This window comes from Lethenteron reissneri, chromosome 26, assembly GCF_015708825.2.
Source record: "Lethenteron reissneri isolate LAM-NWPU_2019-01 chromosome 26, ASM1570882v1, whole genome shotgun sequence".
In the NCBI taxonomy this organism is placed as follows: Eukaryota; Metazoa; Chordata; class Hyperoartia; order Petromyzontiformes; family Petromyzontidae; genus Lethenteron; species Lethenteron reissneri.
Genome location: NC_083804.1, coordinates 9,964,781 through 9,987,587, shown reverse-complemented (window position 1 = coordinate 9,987,587; position 22,807 = coordinate 9,964,781). Strand labels below are relative to the sequence as shown.

Genomic DNA, 22,807 nt, shown 5'->3' with positions numbered 1-22,807 from the left:
ATGGTGTAATATACAGGGCGTTGCTGGTGTGTTGTGTGCTACTGTAAGCAGTTGGTTGTATAGCGGTGTAGTTGAAATGATGTAATATACAGGGCGTTGCTGGTGTGTTGTGTGCTACTGTTAAGTAGTTGGTTGTATAGCGGTGTGGTTGAAATGATGTAATATACAGGGCGTTGCTGGTGTGTTGTGTGCTACTGTTAAGTAGTTGGTTGTATAGCAGTGTGGCTGAAATGGTGTAATATACAGGGCGGTGCTGGTGTGTTGTGTGCTACTGTTAAGTAGTTGGTTGTATAGCGGTGTGGCTGAAATGGTGTGGCATGCAGGGCGGTGCTGGCTTGGTGTGTGCTACTGTTAAGTAGTTGGTTGTATAGCAGTGTGGCTGAAATGGTGTAATATACAGGGCGGTGCTGGTGTGTTGTGTGCTACTGTTAAGTAGTTGGTTGTATAGTGGTGTGGCTGAAATGGTGTGGCATGCAGGGCGGTGCTGGTGTGTTGTGTGCTACTGTTAAGTAGTTGGTTGTATAGTGGTGTGGCTGAAATGGTGTGGCATGCAGGGCGGTGCTGGTGTGTTGTGTGCTACTGTTAAGTAGTTGGTTGTATAGTGGTGTGGCTGAAATGGTGTGGCATGCAGGGCGGTGCTGGTGTGTTGTGTGCTACTGTTAAGTAGTTGGTTGTATAGTGGTGTGGCTGAAATGGTGTAATATACAGGGCGGTGCTGGTGTGTTGTGTGCTACTGTTAAGTAGTTGGTTGTATAGTGGTGTGGCTGAAATGGTGTGGCATGCAGGGCGGTGCTGGTGTGTTGTGTGCTACTGTTAAGTAGTTGGTTGTATAGTGGTGTGGCTGAAATGGTATGGCATGCAGGGCGGTGCTGGCTTGGTGTGTGCTGGGGGAGAGGCTGGAGCACCTGGGTCGGCTGGGCTGCCTGCTGAGTGTGCTCGGGGCAGTGGTGATGGTCGTCCACGCGCCACAGGACGTCGAGGTGGCCTCGCTCAATGAGATGTTGATTCACTTGCAGGACCCAGGTACCCGGCTCCCACGTCAACACCATCGTTATGATGCTTTCATTTAACCAGGAAAGCTTCACCGAGGGTCCTGCCAATTTTTCACGATAGGGGGCGATGGTGTGCGTTGTTGCTGTTGCCAGTGAAGATTTAGGTCGGTGTTCCCCACAAATATTGTGGAGGGCCACCACATCAGAAACTCGATTTTATCGGACCACATATAGCTACCCCATCCATTTTTTTTTAAACGTACCCTTAGTAATTAGAGCCTCGGAAACATCCGTACCAAGAGCCTTACATCGCCTTGTAGCTGTTGAGTCCGATAGTTGCAAGGGACTGATATTTTTTTGTCATCACACATTTTTTCGGTCTTGTGTAGGTTGAAGGCCTGCGGTCTGCCTCAAACTGCCTTCTGAAAGCATTGGAGACTCACTTATATGTTGGCAGGGATCAATCTCGATAACTTCAGTTGAAGGGTGTGCATCCTCCTCAGTTTGAACTATTGTTGGGTTTTTTTACGAATTAAGAAACGTTCCATGTAAAAATGTTTAAGCAGTCTCCTGCTTAATCAGAACTGCAGTCGTTCCAATTAAGAAATAGTAATTCCTCATTTAATGTGGTATATGTGTTCCTGAAAAGTACTGCATTAAGCGAAAACAGTTTCCCCACAAATGATGAAACGATTAAGTTTGGTGAGATATTATGTATGCACACAGCATAATGGCGGAACAAATCGCTGAGTTTATGTCACCGCATACTGTATCATTCCGCGTACTGTACCATATTGCTCAGCCGTGCAGCTCAAGAAAGTGGTTTGTCGTTAACTGCTCAGAAACCGCGCATTCCACGTTATAACAGGGTGCATCCCGCGTTATAACAAGCGTGTTCTGTATTATGCTAAAAGTGTTCCGAATGAAAGAATGCGTTGTGTGAACATCACGCCTTAAGGACTTGCTGTACTGCATAAACGCTCGACAGCGTCATCTGGGTTGTGACGTACTTCTTATTTGTAAGCACTTCTGCTTATCAATAAGAAGAGTAGGGTTGTAGTTTAGTTTCATTTGATCGGTTGCATTAAGTACAAAAAATTGCCGACAATAACCACTTGAAGTTGACAGTTGAGCTAGTGAAAAGAGGAATATAAAAGGGGATACTGTATAAATGTTAAATAAATACGAAAGGCATGGTGTATGTGCGAGGCAGCCACTCCTTGGGTCTCCGAGGGACACTTTAAGCCTGCGGTACATATAACGAGGAACACCGATTTCGATGCTGTTTGATATTAATGATGATGCTGTGGTTGATGCTGCCGTGATTAGCGTTCATCACGTACGCGGTGCTGGTGGTGTGCATCGCCGTGGCCCTCGCCGTCATCGCCGTGCCCCGCTTCGGCAACAGCAGCGTCCTCGTCTACGTCCTCATCTGTTCCACCGTGGGCTCGCTGTCCGTCGCCTCCGTCAAGGGGCTCTCGCTCGTGCTCAAGGGTGAGGGCGGCACCACATCGTGGGGCGCAAACGCGGAGGCGCAAGTGTAGCGCACCAACGTAGCGTTGTACTACACAGCCACAGCGTAGTGCAATAACACAGTCGTATATATAATAGGGGCATAACACTATATATTTGTTTGAACTATTAAACTATTTTTACTAAACCAGCTAAGGCCCACTAGCTCTTTTTCAAAAGCGACCTGGCCACAAATGATAGTTTAACGAACTGGCTTATGTGGAAATTTGTAGCAGGCAATTACTCTAAACGCATGTTTCTGAATGTGGAGGGAAAAACCGGAGGACCCGGAAAAATATCCATGCGACCATGGGGAGAACATGCAAACAGATGTTCTGGTCGGAATCGAACCCACAACTTCCTATATTACTTGGCGAGGTAGTTCACATCTTGCCACCGTGGCCCCCACATTAGAAAAACACACAGCTGTAGAGTTGTGTAATCACATAGTGGTATAACACGTTGGTAGAACACACAGACACTGCGTAGTAGTGAAGTAACATTGGGTTATGTACAGCGGTATAATAAACGGCCCTTTTGTCGATCCGCTGCTAGGTTAAGGCCTGCCCACACCTTGTCGGTTTGGTGAGACGGGGGGTGGGTGGGGTGGGTGGGGTGGGTGGGGTGGGTGAGGAGGGGCATCCGGGACTGGTGCATATATCACCCGTGAATAAAACCTTGAGTCTTTGGGTTAATACCGCAAGGCACTAACCATTGTCCCACTGCTCCACCCCGTTTTTATATATATATGTGTGTGTCTGTGTGTAATGTGTGTATGTATGATTGTGTATGGGCATGTGCTGCTGTCTATAGAGCTCTTCATGGGGAAGTCCGTGTTCACACAGCCCCTCACGTGGTGCCTCCTCATCTCTCTGATCGCCTGCATCACCACCCAGATCAACTACCTCAACAAGGTGACAGCATCACCACGATCATCGCTGCCATTACCACCATCAACACAATCCCAACCATCACTGCACCCAGATCGACAATGGTTTTGATTTTGGTAAAGAGATGATTTTTATGGTGGCGGCGATGGTATTGGTGACGGTGTAGGTGCTAGGTGCTGGACATATTTAATTAGCACATATGTTGGAGTGATCTTTTAATTTAAATTAATTTAATGTTGGTAATGATGGTGATGAAGATTAAGATGTTTGTGCAGGTACTGCATGCATGTTATGATGGTGTTGACGTAGAGATGATGATGATGTTGATTATGGTGATGCTAATGCAGATAGTTGTAATGTTGGTGTGAATCAATGGTTCCCGATCTTTCTGGGCCCACAACTACATATAGTAAAAAGGTATTTTGCGAAAGAAATCTCACTTGCAACAGTTTGGCGAATGACTTCCCACAGCCTTGCAGTTATCCCCCACTGGTCCACCAACCACAGTTTGGAAGCACTATTGTAGATGATATTAAGTTGCTAGATAATGCTGTTGATGTTGTTTGTTGGTGTGCAGGCGCTGGACACATTCAGCACGCACGTCGTGACCCCCGTCTACTATGTCGCCTTCACCTCCTGTGTCGTCATCTGCTCCGCCATCCTCTTCCAGGGTGCGACACCCAGGCACATGTGCCGTGTGTGTGGTGTGTGTGCCACGGGGTGGTGTGTGTACCACGCATATTTCATGTATGCCGTGCGGCACGTGTACCGTGTGTATATATTGCGGTGCACCGTGAGTGTGCCACGTGTGTGTCGTATGAATGACTGCCTGCCACGTGTGCGGCACCTAATTCACGCGTGCCCCACACGTACCGCGTGAATGACGCCCGCATCGCATCTCCCGCACGAGTCTCGTGCAATGTGAGCGTGCGACTCCTGTACCTTGCATGGTACCACACGTGCGACACTGCCTGTACCGCGTGCGTCTTGCACATTTGTGACGCGCATGTGTGACACGCATGTTGTATGCAGAGTGGCGCGGCGTTGGGGCCGTGGACGTGCTGGCCATGCTGAGCGGTTTCGGCACGGTCGTCATCGGGATCTTCCTGCTGAATGTGAACAGCGATGCCAGTGGCGGCGGTGGTGGTGTGATGAACCTGGACCTGTCGCAGCACAGCACATCTCGCCACGCACTTCTGAACAACGAGGAGGATGATGAGGATGACGACGTAGAAGCACGGAGCACGCGGGACCCGGTCAGCCCGGGCCGCATGACGCTCGACAGAAATCCCAAGTTTACGAAGAAAGCGCCGTGACCGGCGGCGCTGTTGAGGATGCGTTTGTGACCGTCTCCTTTGTGTGTGTGTGTGTGACTGGTGTTACTCTGTCTGTCCGTCTACCAGGACATGCGTCTGTCTGCCTGTCCCCACCCCCATGTGTGCGTCTTACTGTCCGGCCAGGTGTGGTCTTGGCCACACCACATTCTCATGTTGGCCTTGCTAGGTGCTTGCTATAACAGCACTTGCCCGTACAGTCTATAAGACTGTACGGGATATATTTGTTTATGATGTGAGGGAGCACATGTCTGCATATGTGTGTATGTATGCGCACATGCCTCTTAGCTATCTGAACATTTCTCTTACGTGTATGTCTGCCTCTCCCACAGCACTTCGTACTTGTCCATTTACACTGTGCAGTACACACATCTGAGCAATATATTAATCGGGACACAGCCTCAATACAGGCAGCACCTGTAGACAGTGTTTGAGAGCCTGTGGCCAGGCAGTGGTAAATACCTATAGTGTGAGCTGGAAGTTAATTCCTCAAGGTCTGTACCAAGCTGGGACTGGTACGGGGATCAGGACTGAGTCCCTGTGGGGTGACTTGGGTGAGGGATCGGGACTGTGGGGTCCCAGGAGTGTTTGGCTTTAAACTTGGGAAGTACTGAGTTCTTGTAAGTTTGAGTAACCAGAGTACGAGCGTCAGGAAACCTGCAAAAAGGGATCTGAACAAAAGGGATCTTTTGAAAAAGAGAGGGTCTGGGTAAACGATCTAGGGTGTGTTTTAATTGAAGGGAGGATGTGGGTCAGGGATCAGGGCGATATCGCAGGAGCTGGTTGCATTGAACACTTTGTACATTCATAACTCTTATGTGCTGGATAAGGGCCTCTCCATACCGGGCAAGTTGTGGAGATTATTTGACCATACTTAACAACACTGGTCAGTATAGATTGGTGAAGATGAGGAGCATAGATACGCGAGTTTGTCAGTGCAGTGCAACAATGGATGTTGCTGCATTCCCCCTCGTAGCCTGACAAGCCCCGTGACAACACCGTGTGCACATCACAGTGACTCATCCAAGCGCCATCTTCACAGAAGCCTGCTTAGCTTCTGTGACCTTGTGGGACCGGATGATTGGGTCATAGGCAAAGGGTAAGGACCCCTCAAGCAGAATTATCTCTTAACGGTTTGCCACTTTTAGAGTGGTGCAAGGGGCAAAAGTTCACACGGGAGTCCCGAGTGTGTGTGAGTGACGCAACGACGATCCGCGAAGGCGTCCGCGTGGAGACGGAACCCGCGTGCTCCCTCCGTCTCGACGTCTTGGGCACACACCTGATCTCGTCTCACCAGGAAGCCTAATTTGTGTAAAGAAAAAAACCGACTTGTGAAGACGTTTATTTTTACACCGATGAAGGCCAAAGTAATTTATAGTCTTATATTTTTATTTTATAATTATCCGGTCCCTATGGCCAGGATTTTAATGCTGCATTTTTATTTTTGTATTGAGGCTGCGCGAAGCGTGAGCCAAATTGTTGCAAACGATCATGGGAGTCGGGGTAATTGCTGCTAAACCAAACTTTACAATCCTCTCTTCTGGTGGACTATACAATGAGCACTACGTATACGGCTTCTCCTCGCCGTCGGAGCTCACGCCGCAACTAGACGGGACTTGCGAGATGTCTCTCTCTCCATGGACCGTGTCGCTGTTGACTGCTGGGGGGGGGGGGGGCTCTGGGTAAAATCACGATGTCCCCATCGGTAATCGTACCGGTGCAATGATGTCATCATGCTGGCGTGTCTTGCCCCATCGCACCATTGTTACCCCACCCCGCTGAGCTTTGCCATGCCAGGGTAGACTTGCACATGTGCTCACGTTACTTCGTTTGCAAGGAATGGCATTGTGGGATTCCCTGCCCACCCCCCAATAATGCCACAGGGCTAAGATGTAATTTGCGAGATGATTGGCTTAGCCTGCACTTGTTATTTATTTTGTTTGCTGCTGATGGGCATTGTTATTCACCTGAAGGTTGTCAGTTGGATTTATTTCAAGTCTTAAAAGAGTCTGTGCCATTCTCTGTGTATAGGCCACTCGGGAACAAAGGGTGTCTGCCTAACAGCCAAAATAAGCCTCATGGAAATAGGATAGCAGAGCTGCACTGCACTGATGAGCCATAGTAAGAGAAATATAGCAAAACATTTGCGATGTGTTTAGCGTAAGGGCTCTACTTTTAGAAGTGATTCAGAATAATTGTGAAACTTACTGAGCAGTTGTCTTCAAATATTCATAGTACTACATCGCAGAGTATGAGAGTTGTATTAATCACTGATTATCTCTTAATAACGTTACACTTTTGAATAGTTGCCATGAGTATAAACATTATACTGTCACTCATATCTAATAATGGTGAAAACGCTGAACAGTTGCAAAATATGAGTTACATGAATCGCTGATCTCTAAAATAATCTAAACGGCTGCCATATTGAGTGAGAACTATAACCACCACTGATGGACCCTATTAATGATCAAAGCTCTAAATAATTGCCATGGAGAATAGCCGAGCTACCTTACTCAATGAGCTCTAATGAGGGGACTAGCCATGCAGCTGGTGGCGTAGAAAACGGGCTGCCTTACTGTGTGCAGCTGTTATGCGCGCGCGTGTGTGTGTGTGGACTCAACAGGGTCGTGTTATGGGGTGGGTTTGTTCAGTGGCTTCAGTCTATACACAATGACAAAGCACACATTTGGTTAAACAAAAGGGGACGGTCGGCGGAAGAAATGTTAATGTTTTTTAATTAAAAGTTAAAAATCAGTCTGCGATAATTGTACGGTTTATACTGTGTCACAAATGGTAAATGTAAAATTAGACATTGGCAAGATCATGTTATTTTTAGTTCAGGATTTTTGTAACGAACCACATATATAAGCGTTTGGTGCGCGTGTGTGTATTCTCAGGTGTATGTCTGTTGACGCATTAAGGTGTGTTTGCGTTCAGATATAGCTGTGTGTGACCTATGATCAAACGCACGTGCAATGCGCTCTGTCTTGTCAGATCTCAGATGCTTAGTAGGATTGAACCTGGATAGTGGTTGGATGAGTGATCGCCAAGCATCAGACAGGTGCTGTCGGATGCTGCAGGATTATGTCAGCAGCCGGTAGTGCATACAAATCCATTGTTCTGCACTACGCTTCAACGTATATACTCGCAATAATATATTTGTAAATATTTAGTTGAGATTCATTAAAACAACGTAGAATTTTAGGCTGACCCTGGCCGATGAGTTCGTGCAGTGAACTTCCACGTATTTTGGCTTCATATTTATATATCTATAAGCATAGACTTGATTATGTGTGCCAAATTGTAGCTTTCTAGCCCCTATGGAACATCACTTGAATTAAAATCCGTATAATTTGCAAGTTGGATACAGCATGTGACCTGTCAGCAAGACGTCACCGCTGCACCAATAGAGACGAGTCTTGTAACAGATTAATTTATGTTTTCGCGTCATTTTCTAGATTGCTGTGTGAGCATTGTTGGTGTGTGTGTCAGCATGTGTTCTGGACTGGTTTGTACCGGTTTGTGCACCGACGTGTGTGTGTGTGCGCGCGCGCCTGTATATGCCAGAGTGGAATGTGCATGGATGGATGTGTGTTGTGAGCGTTGGTGTGTACAGCTGCCAGGCTACATACCTCAAAGTGCACGGAGCCTGGCACAAGCGCTGTTGCGACATCACCGTTATATAGTGGTGAATAGTGGCCGTTGTGACCGCTGTGTTGTATGCGTGAGCATGTGTGTGTGCTTTGTGTATAACGGTGCGTGTGCGCCTAGCGGATTTTGCTTTGAATCCAAGTCACGTAGCGCGACACACGTGTGTACACCCCGGGTTTGTACTGCTGGGCACACCCCTCGCCGAAGCTCACCACGCCGTGCAGCACGTGAATGGGCGGCGCCCCCTCGGCACCCCCAGGGCGCGCACATACCAGTGGGCCCCCCGAATCGCCCTGCACGCACGCACGCCACGAGTCCACACATCGCACCATAGGTTAATCACTCGTACGTCTCACATCACTGCATTTAGTGTTTAGGTTGTTGTCCTTCCCCCCCCCCCCCCCCCATTAGAACGTTTGGCTACGTACGGTGCGAAAAAGCTCAACATACATATACCGCACATTGCATGCACAGCATGTTTCATATGTGCCACATGCACTACGGGTTGCTACATCGCATGCACATCAATGCGTTGCATTGCTTACCTCCCGCCACACACCACTGCGGGTTCATCCATCGAACTCATCGCGTGTTACGCATCTCACACCAACGCAATGCACCCCACGGGTTCGCACATCGCACGCATCACGCACCGCACGCCACCCGTCGGCTCACATCTCACCTGGCACGTGTCAACGCCGCCCCGCTCGAAGTTGCCGGCGCACAGCATGTTGGCGGTGATGCCGCCGTTGTAGGCCTGGCGCGCGTTACAGCGCGGGGTGGCGATCACCTTCACCTGCGCCTCCAGCAGCTCCTGCGAGCCCGCTACATACGAAAACCAACAAAACATGCGCCAAGGCTAGCCAGGTGCACGTTGGGGCCAGGTGCACGTTGGGGCCACGCGAAGTGTCGAAGGCCCGCTGGCCCAGAGCTGCGTTTGTTCCCGTCGTGCGCACGCACCTCCCTTGAAGCTCGTGGCCCCCCAGCCCGAGATGTCGCAGTTGTAGTCGGCGGGCAGCGCCTCCCCCTGTTGAGGGAGGCACGCGGTGCGCACGTAGCGCGACTCCTGCGCGCAGTGACCCCCGACCTTTCGTAGCTTCATCAGCGCTGGGGACACGGGGAGTGGGGGGGAGACGTTGGGGGTGGTGGGGGAGGTACGGTACAGGGGCGTGGGGAAACTCAGGTGGATATGAGGAGACGGGGGGGGGGGGGGTGCACAGGAAGATTCGAGAGGGGTTATGGGGAGAGGGGGGGGCAAAGAGAGATGTATTACAATGCAGTGAGACGTGAGAAGATGCATGATGCTGATGGACTTGGTGATGTTGGAAATACTTATGGAGTGGCTGATGGAGGTAGCGATGTTGATGAATGTGATGGTCATGGAGGTGGTATTTATGTATGTGTGTTGAACTTCTATCGCACTGTACGTAGCAAACCGTGCTTATCAGAGGTGCTGTTAATACAGAAGTTGATGGAGGTTGAATGCATCCATAGCTGTCTTGATATAATTGACTATGTTGCTAACCGTGGCAGTCGTGTTGCAGTATTCTTGTGGTGATGATGGTGAGAGTAGGTGTCGGGATGGGTGTATGATGGTGATTTTATGGTGATGGTTATGGTGATATAATAACGGTAATGTGGTGATGTGATGATGGTCATGGTGATGGTGATGTGATAATAATGACGAAGAGATGATGTGATGGTCATAGAGATTACCCAAGTCGTTGTCATGCTCGTACTGTCCCTTCCCCCACCCTTCGTGCACAATGATTTGCTCCACATCGAAGCCCTGCTCGGAGCCAGCCGCTTCTCGATCCAAGCGCCCCACACCCAGCTTCACCCGGAAATTCTCTGTCTTGCTGCTCCACCACCACAACATAAATACGAGCACAACAACACCACCGCCACCATCGTCAACACGATACATTTGTGGATCCGTGCGTGTGTGCTCGTGGATCTGTGCTTCGCGAGTTACGCACGTGGTGCCGATGCAGTGGGCGGCGGTGGCCACCCAGCACGGTGCGACGAGCGTCCCTCCGCACATGTGCACGGTGGAGACGGCGTTGCTCAGGAAGAATCGCTGCCGTATCTGCAGCGACGCCTGCCAGGGGTGCGAGCCGAGCCGCGCGTTTTGCCCCCCCACGATCCGGCCCATGAACGACTGTTGGGGGTTTGAGTTGATGGGGGGGGGGCAGCGTGGTGAAACGTGTGCAGTGGAACGTCGCACGTCCGACCTGTCGCGAAGCTGCCCTGACCCATTAACCGTCCACGTTCAGCAGTATTGGTGCACAATCATTGGTGTAACTGGAATTGTATATTGAAAATAAACAGTTTTCTAGAGAGGAATTCGCGCAAGGCCTCAGCGCTTTACGTTAAAGCTTGAGTTGTGGAGAAAGCCTGTGAAAACAGTTGAGTTTTAAGACGTTATTTAAAAAGTGTAATAGATTCAGATTCCATAATGGACTGAAGAAGGGAATTCCACAATCGCGGAGCCTGTCTGCAAACATCTCTTGTCTCTTATAGAACAATATCTGGTCTTTGGAATAATGAGGACACCAGACTTCGCAGATTAACCGACCTCATCACACATCTGCCCATACCTCGGTCCCCAACGAGTCTGATACGTGATCGTGTACTGGACTTGTGCCTCTGGGTACACTTGGTACATGTGTACTTGTTGAGGTGGTTGGACGCCCCAGGAGTAAGAATGCCGAGCTGCCATGGCTTAGATGTTTTGACACTCATGCGGTGAACATTACTCTGGTCGAGAAGGTGAGAAAGTGCCGCTCTTTAATAACATCTCTCTGACCTATGTGCTATGAAGAAGGGGCATTGCCCAAAGCGTCGCCAATTGTATATATATTTTTAGGGCAGTGTTATTTACAAATGTGTCGAGTCTTGTTCCGTGTGGATGGGGTTAAGCACAGTTATTTCGGAGGTAGCTCTGTGATATGTGCTTCTGCTTGCGATTATCGCAACAAACAGTTGCACTGCTCCGCCATAGAGATCCGAATGGATATTACATCTTGTGACAAACGCCGAAAGCACCATCGGGATGGATTTGAGGATAAAAACACCAATTTTTTCTTTTTTAAACGTACCCTCGTGTTTCTGGGTGCACGATCAATGTCCACACCTGAACTTCAGGCAATCCACATGTGCTGAACTCTGTTCCAGGCTGAGGCTGTGGTTGAGGTTGTGGTTGAGGTGGTTGTGGTTGAGGCTGTGGTTTAGGCCTGGGTCTCTGTTGCTGTGGCTTTTCCTGGACTGGAAGGAGAGAGCGGCAATATACAGGGAGAGACGCGACAAACGTGAGCGGCTCACGGCTCGCACGAGCCCAATCCACCCCTCTTCATCAAACTCTGCCGTAGCCCCCCCCCCCCCCCCCCATTTTTTTTGTGATCAGTGCTGTGTCCCGGGCTCGCATTGAGTTGGAGTAAAAACATTTTTCAAAACTGCACCGACAATCCCCCATGTGGTGGGTGGGACCGTCGTCATGTGAGGCTGGAAAAGAAGAAACGATCCGAACGATCGAAGCATTTGAGATGTGGCCGTTTAGGACATTGAGAATGCTATGGTTGGGGTCGTGTTCACACCTTTATCAGCACACACAGGCAGCTGACAGTATTCCCAGGCCTTGACTCCACGGTCATTGAAGGTGTAGCACCAAGGCTTCGTGTCTCCATCTGGGTTCCTGCACAATCACCATTTTAAAACAATGCCAACATCACTCCCGACGTCACTGTAATCCTGACTCATGACTGCCAACGTCACTTTAAATGTCGTAATCGTCAGCAGGCGTTATTATCATCATCACTACCAACATCTATATATCAGCTCAAGCCCCAAAAAATCATGTGATTTGTGTGGCCACCCCATCTCTGAAATCCCTGCCCTCTCCCCAACCCCTCTGTGGAAGCGCACACTGCAATGTGCAACTGCATTTTATTTTCTGCTCCTCTCTGTCCCTCTCCTTACTTTACCTCCCCTCCCTGACATCTTGAACTGGTCATTCTTCCTCTCCTTCCAATTCCTGTTCGCCGGTGCTCCTTCCCGCTGCTCGTCTTTGTCCACCTTGGCGACTTCCGTCCCGGCATCACTTTCCATTCCCATTCCTTTGTCTCTCCCCATACATTCATTTACTTGACTCTACACCCATTTTTGTGATGGTGGTGGCTGTGGTGTGCCACAGGGACATAGTTTTGTCACTACCAACGATTCGTATAATCAATAGTCTAGGTTCTTTTTGGATTATATCGCGTACATATAAAATATATTGTTAAACCCGCCGCCACCCGACACAGCGAATGAGTAAGGTTTGTCATGTGAACAGAACATGCAAATTCGTTACTAGTAGTGTATTTGCCTCACCGACAGCGGATGTGCATGTGATGGTGCGGTTGTAGAGCGGTTGTAATCGTAGAAGGTGGTGTGATAGTGGTCGCGTTCATGCACCGGCAGTGGTTGTGTAGGTGGTAGTGGTTAGTGCGCTGTGCTCGGAACCCAGTGACCCGAGTTAGATTCCTGCTCACTATTGTCTGAACCAGTCCAGGGCCTCCCCTAGGTCAACTCAGTCTCAAATTAGTACCTGGTGCGATGTGTAAACATCGTCACTTGGGAGACAAAGGCGGCCGAGCGTGGTATTGACCACCCGCTCGCCCCCAAAAGTCTGCTCGGGCTCTCCGCGTGGGACTTTTCCGTATCGCGTGTTAAGTTGGGAAGTGCGCGCGCGGGTTCGTCGCCGCGGTTTTGCGACACCTGCAGTAGTTGTGCTCGCCGACCCCCCACTGCTCGGCCTCTGGGCGGTGGGCACTATACGGCTCCTTGAGCAGCTCCGCCGTGTCCCAGCGCAGGCAGCGGCGGCCGGACAATGTGAGCGACGCGGGGCCCCGGTAAGACGCGCCGGCTCCCTCCACGCAGTCCCTGTCATCTGCCCCCACAACACGTGGGGAGTTACCGCTCCTCCCTCCACACACACATACACACTCGCGCGCTCGTCTGTGGCGGGACAGAAGAGATTCGAGGTGAATTGTTGCAGGCGAGGGTTGTGTTGTGGTTCTGAGCGTATACGTGAGTGAGTGTTGGGCTAAGCGAGTGTTGTGTTTTGGGTGCGAGCGAATTTTGTGTGTTGGGGTGACTGGACAGGTGAGTTGTAGTGAGTGGTCGTGGCGAGTCGGCGTTTGGGGTGAGCGTACTGATCTGGCACCAGGGTCCGGTGAACCCTGGGGGGCAGCTGCAGGTGAACTTCTGGTCGCTGTCCACCTCTGCCGAGCACTGCCCCCCGTTCTCGCACGGGTTCACGGCGCACACTGGCCCCACTGTCGAACGTGGCATATTAATTAGTATATAATATCATACATTCAGTATTTCGGTTGCTGAACGAATACATTATAAAATCACATTCATTACATCACAAAGTGCTTGCCACAAATGAACCACAATACCTTGCTGATCTCGTCAAGGAGCATAAATCATTATGCAAACTCCGGTCATCCTCACAGCAGCGGCTTTTGGCTAGCGATCGAACAAAGACGATCACTGCATCGCCGCACGCTTTCAGATGCGCTTCTGCGGCCGTCTAGGACACCCTTCCGATATTAGGCAGGCACTGGGGCTATGCACTGAATCGAGATTGAAAACGAATTTCTTTCCTGCTTTGTCTTTAGTTTGTTGTCTTTCCCTCGCACCTCCGATGAGCACGATTGGCTACATACGGTGCGAAAGTTCAATATACATAACAAAATATTGGCTGCTTCAAATCTAGATTTGACGACTCCTAGGTGAGGAAAACAGGGCGATCATTTACCTTAAAAGTTATTCATTCGCAGACTGAAAACAGTTTTCACACAAATATTAATTGGGATGGTTTTGGAATTACCGTAATATCATGGGAAACATTGAGTTTAGTGCATACACAACGACTTTCATTGGCATTTAAATGGTATTGTTTAAATGTTTATATATAACGAATTAGAATTTTTTACGAAATGTTAAAAAACGATATTTTTACTCTAAGCCATTTTTATACGTACATCACCGGTCATCTAAAAGACGTCAGGTTATTATTATTCTGATCGTTTATCGTTTGGCCAGGAAATTCCTCACCGAGTCTCAATGCCCTTTTCAGGAGGGTCCTGCCATGTGTTTGCAGTCGGGGGCGATGTTGCTACGTGTAATCGCAATTGAGCAATTTCTCAGGTAATTAAGTCGGCATTGGGATGTTTGCCCAAATACCAGTTGTATTGATAGCTATGCGAGAAACCGGAGGAAACCCATGCAGAACAGGGTGAGAACACAGTCCACACAGAAAGGCATCCGAGTTGTGCGTCGAACTCGAGGCCCTCTTTGCTGCGAGGCACGAGTGTTACCACTGCGCGACCCTGCCGCCCCACGATGGAGGCAAGTCGTCACAGAAGCAAGTTTCACTTCCCGTGGCATCGCAGTTTTGGATCAATCCAAGATAGTTTTTCTTTCCTGGATTGTCTGAAATTTTCGTAGCTATGCCAGTTTTCACATTTTGTAAGATTCACCTAAAAATGGGTGCCATCCCTAGAAAGACAAAGCTTTATCAGACTTCGGGTAAGTACTGTTAGCGAGCACCTACAAAGGCCGGCACGGTACACGAGCGGGTGGTTGGCCATCACCCACATCCGACCACGCCAAGTACTCATTTGACCTAGGGGGGAGGCCCAGGACCAGTTCAGATAACCGCCACCGGTGTGTTGGTCGTGAGCAGGAATTGAACTCGGGTCATCGGGTTTCGTAGCGCAGCGCGCTAACCGCTACATCCCCCCCAACCACATCTCTGACGCACACGTGCGCGCACGCCTCGTCGATGCCACGTGTCACCCTCACCTGTCTCACAGCGACGCCCGGAGAAGGGGTGGATGCAGTCGCAGGTGAAGGTGTTCAGGGACGAGGGAGACACGAGACACACTCCACCATTCCGGCACCGTACGTTACGGCAAGGGTCCCACACTGAGAGGCACGCGGGAGAAACGCAGGGAGGGCAGGGACATGGGAGGCTCCTTTACTGCCAGAGCGTGTTCCAGGCGTAGGACGTGCACCGACACACACGTGGGACCCGCGGCCTTGTCTCTTGTATCACCGTGTTGTGATTGAACTCGGCTTACGTGCGCAGAGGAGTCAAGTACGATGCGTACGTTCACCGTGGCCTGATTTGTTCGCCAACGCAGAAGACACATGCAGTCGTAGGGAGCGTGCACTGAGGCACCCATCCCTCGTATCCCCTTCAGGGTCCTCCTCGACCCTTCCTAACCGTTCCCACGTTAACCACCAATTCTATCCCAGTGACCCGAACCGCCCTCGGAACGACACCACTTTTCCCTCTTTTGAGTTTTGGCGGTCCTTTCACTCAAAATCCTCTCCGCCAATTGTCCTGAAGACCACCACCCTTTGTCCCCCCCCTGTGTTTCCCCAATCAGGCGCACGTGCCGCGGCCAGCCAGTCGGTGAGTGAACGGTGGGAGCCCGAGCTCTGGCAGCATTTGCAGCGTGTGTCGATTGGCGCGCGCTTTTTTTCTATCCGTATTGCATTTTCATACAACTGTCAACCCCTTGTCTGTGTCCTCTACCTTATTACAGACCAGTTCAGGCCTTATCGGTCATCCTGTGCCGTTGTAAATCTCAACGTTCATCCTACAAAGTCCCATCACAAGGGAGAAACACTGACACTTTTTTATGCCCGTATTAAAACGGCTGTACTGCCGTATGGACCTGAAAACTCAATTTCCCTGTACAAGAATGCAGGTAAACCGTATGGTTTGACCGGTATGCATTTCAAAAATACAGTCGTCAAAGCCGCTTGTTTGGCTGTGGAGTAATTAATAAAATATGATATGCCTTTCAGCGATTGTACACGTGTTAGAAGCACGTGTCTTGACTGGCCTCAGCCGAGAGGATCCGGTCTCTCTTTACCCTTTCCCGTTCCGAGAACGAATCGCATTAATTTGATTTAGAGAGGCGTAGCGCTGCTGTTTTTAAAGAAGTTGTTCTGTACTCGCCGCAGATAACTGTAGGGACATAACCACACTGATATCTGGCGCTAAACTATGCTACATGCCCTCCCACGTGGCCTTTTATATTCTGATTCCGTTCGTAAATCAGAACGGGAAAGGGTTTTTCTGCCCTTGACACCTCGGCCAAAAAGGCTCCTCCTGGCTTTTTTGTGGAGTGGTGTGGAGTGCGCTTTGTGTGTTACAGATGTGTACGCGTGTGTTATGGTCGTGTAAGTTGTGTGGTGTGTTTTGTGTTATGCTATGTGGGTGTGTTGTGGTGCGTGGCCTGGGCATGTTAGGGTGCTGTGTGGGGCGGTGTGTGCGTGTTACGCTGTTGCGGCGTTTTTGTGGATGTGTCGCGGTGTGTGGGGTGGTGTGTTGGGGTTGTTGTGCTGCGCTATGTGGTAGTGTCGTGGTGAGCAGTGCGCTCTGTGGGTGTGCGTGTCACCTTTCTCGCAAAAAGTCCCATGGAACGGTGGGTGACATTTGCACGTGAACCGAGAGCCCACGGCATTGCACTTGGCACCGTTTTGGCATGGGTTCATGTTGCATGGGTCTGCACACACACATACACGGAACATGGAATGTCCACTCACATTATTTCGAGGGCACACATTTCCTTTACATTGGTAGTTGGACGATGGTGGCGTACGCCCATTATTCAATGCTGTGGAGGCGAGGGTTGGTCAATCATACATATGTTGCGTCGAAGTGCCATACACTGGCTTGCCACGAACATATAATACAGCAAAAATGTGAACTCCACCTGTTATCGTCTGTATGGGATATAGTGTTTCCCCATCGCACACATGGATATTCCTTAAGCGCTCTGGATTTTATCCACATGTAAACACTCATTAATTGACCAATAACACTGTTGGTGCTTATCTGTGGTTACTCGCACCTCTTAGTCTTTATCTCTGTGTGCATTACAAGTTGAAATTATTACGTTTTAATAGGAGTGTAACCCTATGTGATCTTGTTTTCCCATGACCCATCGTTCTGTGACCCTTTTCCTCGTGATCCCCTGGCCCTATGACCTCACCGATTCGGTCATTGATGTTCCAGTAGTCGTAGTTTTGCTCGGAGTTGGCATCGGATTCATTGGACACAGGCTCCTCTTCATCCAAATTGTACTCGATCACTGCTTGCAACAAAAACACAATAACAACAATCCTCTACAACTACACGACAAAAAAATGACAGACCTCTACACAACCACAGTGACTCATCCATAACAACTCCACCACCAGAATGATCACAGGTCTTTATTCTTCTCTCGTATGGCCTATGAATAACAACCATTCGAGGTTGTAAGTGATGTAGCCAATCAATTGCTTTGTCTGAAAGTCAGTGAACCGCAGATACACCGCCTTCAACTTATATTTGGGGCAGTGCGAAGTTCTACAGTCCACGGTTGCAGTTTTAGTCACAGTTGCACACAGTAGACAGAGCCTTTGATTTCCACTTGTCCATTAGGTATCCGCATTTTTTTTCGTGGTTTGTGCAGATCCGGTTAAGCGCTGGCCATTGCTTCTGCGGAAGACGGGCAGTTTGGCAGTGGGCGTGCGTTTGTTGGGCACGATGCTCGAAGCCCACGAGTTGGTCCTCTATGACCACATCAACAACAATCATTACACTGTGACCACCGCTGCCACAACAAATACAGTCCTCTAGCACAGGGGTTTCTCAACCCTTTTTTTGGCGACTGTACCCCTTGTTGAATTTTGTTTCCACCGAGCACCCCTTTGCCTGGCCCAACGTGGTTCTGAGAAATGAATGTAGGAATAATGAACATCGATATTTGAACCAATTGTCCATAACTGCAAGCGAATTAAAATAAAATCAACGGACGCTCTGCATGCATGATGTCATTTGTTCGCAATGGCTGGATAATCTTGGAAACCACATTGTTTAAGATCAATGAGTTTAGGTATTTTACATCGTTTTAATTTACCATCCGGATTTACATTTTAGTGGTAGATTCATACTCGATTATTCACCAATGACTCCTCTGCATGATATAATTTCACACGTTTATAAATCATCTCACGTACCCCCTGGGACATTGCCACATACCCATAGGGATCCGCGTTCCCCCGGTTGAGGACCACTGCGCTAGCACTACACCAAAAACCACACCACGACACCTCAAAACAGTACCATCAATGAACTCCAGCAACAGGTGAAATTGTGTCGATTGGTTCATGTGGCCTGCATGGCCAGCCACCGAATGCCCAAGCAGCTTCTGTTTGGCCAAATAGAGGAGGCTAAACAGGTTTATGACAGGCTAGATAAGAGATTGGCTGATGCACTGATCTATTCGGTGAGGATTTGCAGCTGAGTGGATCTATAATGATCGGTACCAGCAGTGTCAAGATCAGCATCTACGGAGGAGGCTTGTGATGGATGCTACTGGGCAGTTGAAGGTAGTCGCCCTTTAATAACAGTGGAGAGAGGGCAGAGGAGCGACGCTCAAAACAATGAGCAGGGCGCTGGGAGGCTAAAACACAGCAAGGTGGCACAGTGGGTAGCATCGGTGGTGCATCTGCCAGTTCTCTCAGTCAGTTGACCTATACCACAGATGTCTCTCCTGTGACCGACCACAAAACCTAGCCTGGCACGAGGGTTCCAGTAGCGTCATCGCCACATAGCAGCACATGGATTTTGTTGTACTTCCATACAACTGTGTTTGTGTGTGACCATGATGATGTTTCACTGTGTGCGTGATTGTGCGCATGTGCGTTACACTCTTCTGTCGGGCAGTAACCCCATTTCCCATCTTTGTCCAGTTCATGTGTCGTTGCACACCTATACACGCACACGGAAAATGACAAAAATCCCTCATGTAGATCACACAGAATGTTTAAGGCGACCGCTGTTAGCGAGCATCTATTAAAGCCGCTGTGAGCATGGGAGGGTGTGAGTGTGTCACGGAGTGTATGAGTGAGCGTGTTGGGGTGTGCGTGCTTCGAGGTATGCGTGTGGAGTGTTTGTGAGTGCGTCTGTGTGCGTTAGCCACTTAGTGGCGAATGGCGGTTGTTGTTGTTAGCGAGCATCTATTAAAGTGTTAGCGAGCATCTATTAAAGCCGCTGTGAGCGTGGAAGGGTGCGAGTGTATCACAGAGTGTGTGAGCGTGTCGGGGTGTGAGTGTGTCGGGGTGTGCGTGTGGAGTGTCTCTGAGTGCGTCTGTGTGAGTTCACACCAGGTTTTTCCCTGCCCGTCTGGCACGCACTCCTGGTAGTCGACTCCTTTGTGCGAGAATGGAAAGTGGCAACGAGCGCCATGGCGAGCCGTTCCACCCGACACGAACACTGCGGGGACACACGCCGGCACACTCGCTCACAGACTGACACAACAAGACAGAGATCCCCCGTATAGCCTTCACAGACTTTTGGGGAAAATGAGGTTAGCGAGCACCCATGAAGCCTGGCACGGTCACATGAGGGGGTGGGTAGCCAGCACCACACCCACCCGCTTTTGTCTCCCAAGTGGTGATGTCTACACACCGCATCAGGTTCTCATTTGAGGCTGAGTCGACCTAGGGAAGGCCCAGGACAAATTCAGATAAGTCACTGTTGTTGGTGGCCGTGAATCGAACTCGGACCACCTGGTTCAAGAGTGCAGCGCACTCACTGCTGCACTACTGTCCCCCACACAGACTGGCACACGAAGACAAAGACACACCCTGACACACATGCACGCACTTACACGCGCACACACTTGCACAATTACACACACATTTACACATACACACACTGACACATGCACACTACTTCTTCTGTTGTATGGCTGATGAAGATGCAGAAGCAACAGTAACTCTGACCCTAGGTGTCTGCAGGTGCTCAAATGAATCCAGTGACCCCAGAGTCTCACAGATGACCCCTGCCCCAATGACTTCATGACCCCATGGCACGGGTCTCACCCCTTTGTCTTTGCCGTCTCCTTCCTTCATTCTTGTTCTCCTTGTCCTGTTCACACACACACACCCATCCCAGTTAGACTCCGGGCACTGGCTCGCTGCCGCAGTTGGCGAGCACCTATTGTGTTCATGATGCTTCTGCAATGATTATTTACGATTTGCAGTTTGAGTGAAGTTAAAAAATCACAAGTAGAAAAAGTATCATCATTATTACCACCAATCCGCATGATCAGCAACGGGGACTACACATGATGGCCAATGCCAAAACAGTATATAGCTCGGCTGGCCACTGGTACCAGAGGTGCATTACAAATGCGCGAACATGTTCCCGTTCGTTTTGGCTGAATTGATGATAGCATATCAAACCAACTCCATGATGAGACTATATTATCTCCCAGCCTACTTATTTGTTTTTTATTCATGATTTTGTTCATCTGGGCTCTTTTGTCAAACCATCACGCCCTGTCAGTCATGGTGGGCGTTTGACCATACTTCACCACGCCGCTCAGTGCGAGTTGCTGAAGTGGATGGACAAAGAACCGGTTTAGATATTGCTCGCGACCGATGCCAGCCATTGCCAGGAAGCGAACTCAGGTCGCTATGTTCATAGTACAATGCGCTAACCGCAGCGCCACCGCTCCACTCCCCACCACTCCACCAAGATATTATTTAAATGCTGACATCTCATAACAGTACTCTAATCAACTCCAGTAGTATTAAATACGATCACATTTTAAATGGATTGGCTACGGCTACATGACTCGATCTCTAATGAGCGCGACATTGTCTGATTGTGAAAGCCAAACAGTATTGTGCCTGGTGAGTAATTTGATGGGTGACTACCACCAGGGTTTGCCAGGTGTTGTCGGCATGGGGCTGGAGGTGGCCCCGTGGTTGGCAGTGCCGAGTACGCAACGTGGCGGGGTTTTCTCCACGTTTCCCCCCGTTTCCTCTCACATGAAGCTACGCACCACTTTATGAACGGAACAGGCAAAAAATACCCGACGATGCAGCATCGCCATCCGGAAAAAAACAAGTCTCGGTTAAGCTTTCCTGGATAAATATTGCGATGACCATTGCGATGTTCCTGATGTTATTGACGGGGTGCTGCTACGGCCAATAATGGGTCATGCCACTGACGATGATGCAGTGCTGCTGTTGCTTCTGAAACTCACGAAAAAAATTACGTTTCTGTAATTCATGATGCGGTTTCTTCTGATTGATAATGGTTATTCTAGATGATTATTGTTATGGATAGTCGAGATAATGATTATAGTTCTGACGATGCTGTTGTTCGCAGTATTGCTTCTGTCGCTGCTGATGATGGTGATGCCCTTCTGCGGGCGTCTGGAACGCTCTTCCTTCCAATATTAGGATGCCACTGGAGCTATGCACTTTTAAATCATCTATATTGAAAATAATTTCTTTAAAATTGCTTTTTGTGTGTTTAGTTTGTTGTCCTTCCCCCGCACCTCCGATTAGCACGGTTGGCCACGTCCGGTGCGAAAGATGTTCAACAAAGTCCATACATCCATGTGCAGTGTGTTCTTAGGTTTTTTCGGTAAAGTCACGTAGGTGACTTTCGGTAAAGTCACGTAGGTGACACGTAGGTGACTTTACCGGAAAAAACCTAAGAATATGAATCCTTGCAGTCACGAAAGCTTCAAATCATGTGCAGTGTGTTGATTGTGCTGACGTGTGCACGGTTACCTTCTTTTTTGCCTCGGCGCTATTCCCCAAGGGACACAGGAAAACAACAGCGACGACTGACCACCTCACCACGACGACTGACCACCTCATCACGACGACGGCGGCAGCAGCAGCAGCGACGGCGGAGACGAGGGCTTCGTTACGCACTCCGGCAGTCTCTCCCACGACCTGTTACACCTCCCCCTACTAAACCTAAACCTCACAAATTCACTAACCAACTCACTCTCTCTCTCCCACGACCTGTTACACCTCCTCCTCCTCCCCCTACTAAACCTAAACCTCACAAATTCACTAACCAACTCACTCACTCTCTCCCACAACCTGTTACACCTCCTCCTCCTCTCCCTACTAAACCTAAACCTCACAAATTCACTAACCAACTCACTCACTCTCTCCCACAACCTGTTACACCTCCTCCTCCTCTCCCTACTAAACCTAAACCTCACAAATTCACTAACCAACTCACTCACTCTATCCTACGACCTGCTACACCTTCTCCTCCCCCCCTACTAAATCTAAACCTCACAAATTCACTAACCGACTCACTCACTCTTTCCCCTGCAGTATTTCACTCAAGGCAGACTCCGTAACCTTTCAACCCCCCCTCCCTTTACCTTCCTTATCGCTCGGTCTATCAATGGTTGTGGTAGTAATTGTAGTGGTTACGGTGGTTGCTTCCCAGTTTCTCCGCGGTGGAAGGGCGGAGTCCTTGGTCTTGTTTGCTCACGCGGCGGCTGGGGTGAGGAATCGTGGTGTTTGGTGAGTTTGCGGGCGG

The 22,807-nt window shown here is 49.5% G+C and overlaps 2 protein-coding genes across 4 annotated transcripts in view; one reads left to right on the top strand and one right to left on the bottom strand.

Moving 5' to 3' along the window:
• Positions 1-7,621, top strand: part of LOC133347647 (magnesium transporter NIPA2-like) — a 23,978-nt gene extending 16,357 nt beyond the window's left edge. For all 3 annotated transcript variants that reach the window (XM_061560105.1, XM_061560104.1, XM_061560103.1), the window contains 5 exons: positions 863-1,023; positions 2,322-2,486; positions 3,318-3,418; positions 3,972-4,065; positions 4,427-7,621. In XM_061560105.1, coding sequence (XP_061416089.1) covers positions 863-1,023; positions 2,322-2,486; positions 3,318-3,418; positions 3,972-4,065; positions 4,427-4,710 — 805 coding nt within the window. In that variant the 3' untranslated portion in view covers positions 4,711-7,621. The remainder of the gene's footprint in view (positions 1-862; positions 1,024-2,321; positions 2,487-3,317; positions 3,419-3,971; positions 4,066-4,426) is intronic.
• On the bottom strand, positions 7,450-22,807 carry LOC133347646 (hyaluronan-binding protein 2-like). The gene is made up of 16 exons (XM_061560102.1): positions 22,033-22,807; positions 20,326-20,371; positions 19,606-19,714; positions 19,149-19,210; positions 17,445-17,543; positions 16,848-16,955; positions 15,238-15,360; positions 13,578-13,700; positions 13,141-13,312; positions 11,979-12,076; positions 11,519-11,649; positions 10,362-10,543; positions 10,099-10,241; positions 9,343-9,489; positions 9,065-9,207; positions 7,450-8,675 (listed from the first exon to the last, which is right to left on the bottom strand). Exons 1-16 carry the CDS (start codon positions 22,120-22,122, stop codon positions 8,499-8,501), a joined length of 1,953 nt encoding a protein of 650 aa, XP_061416086.1. The 5' UTR covers positions 22,123-22,807; the 3' UTR covers positions 7,450-8,498.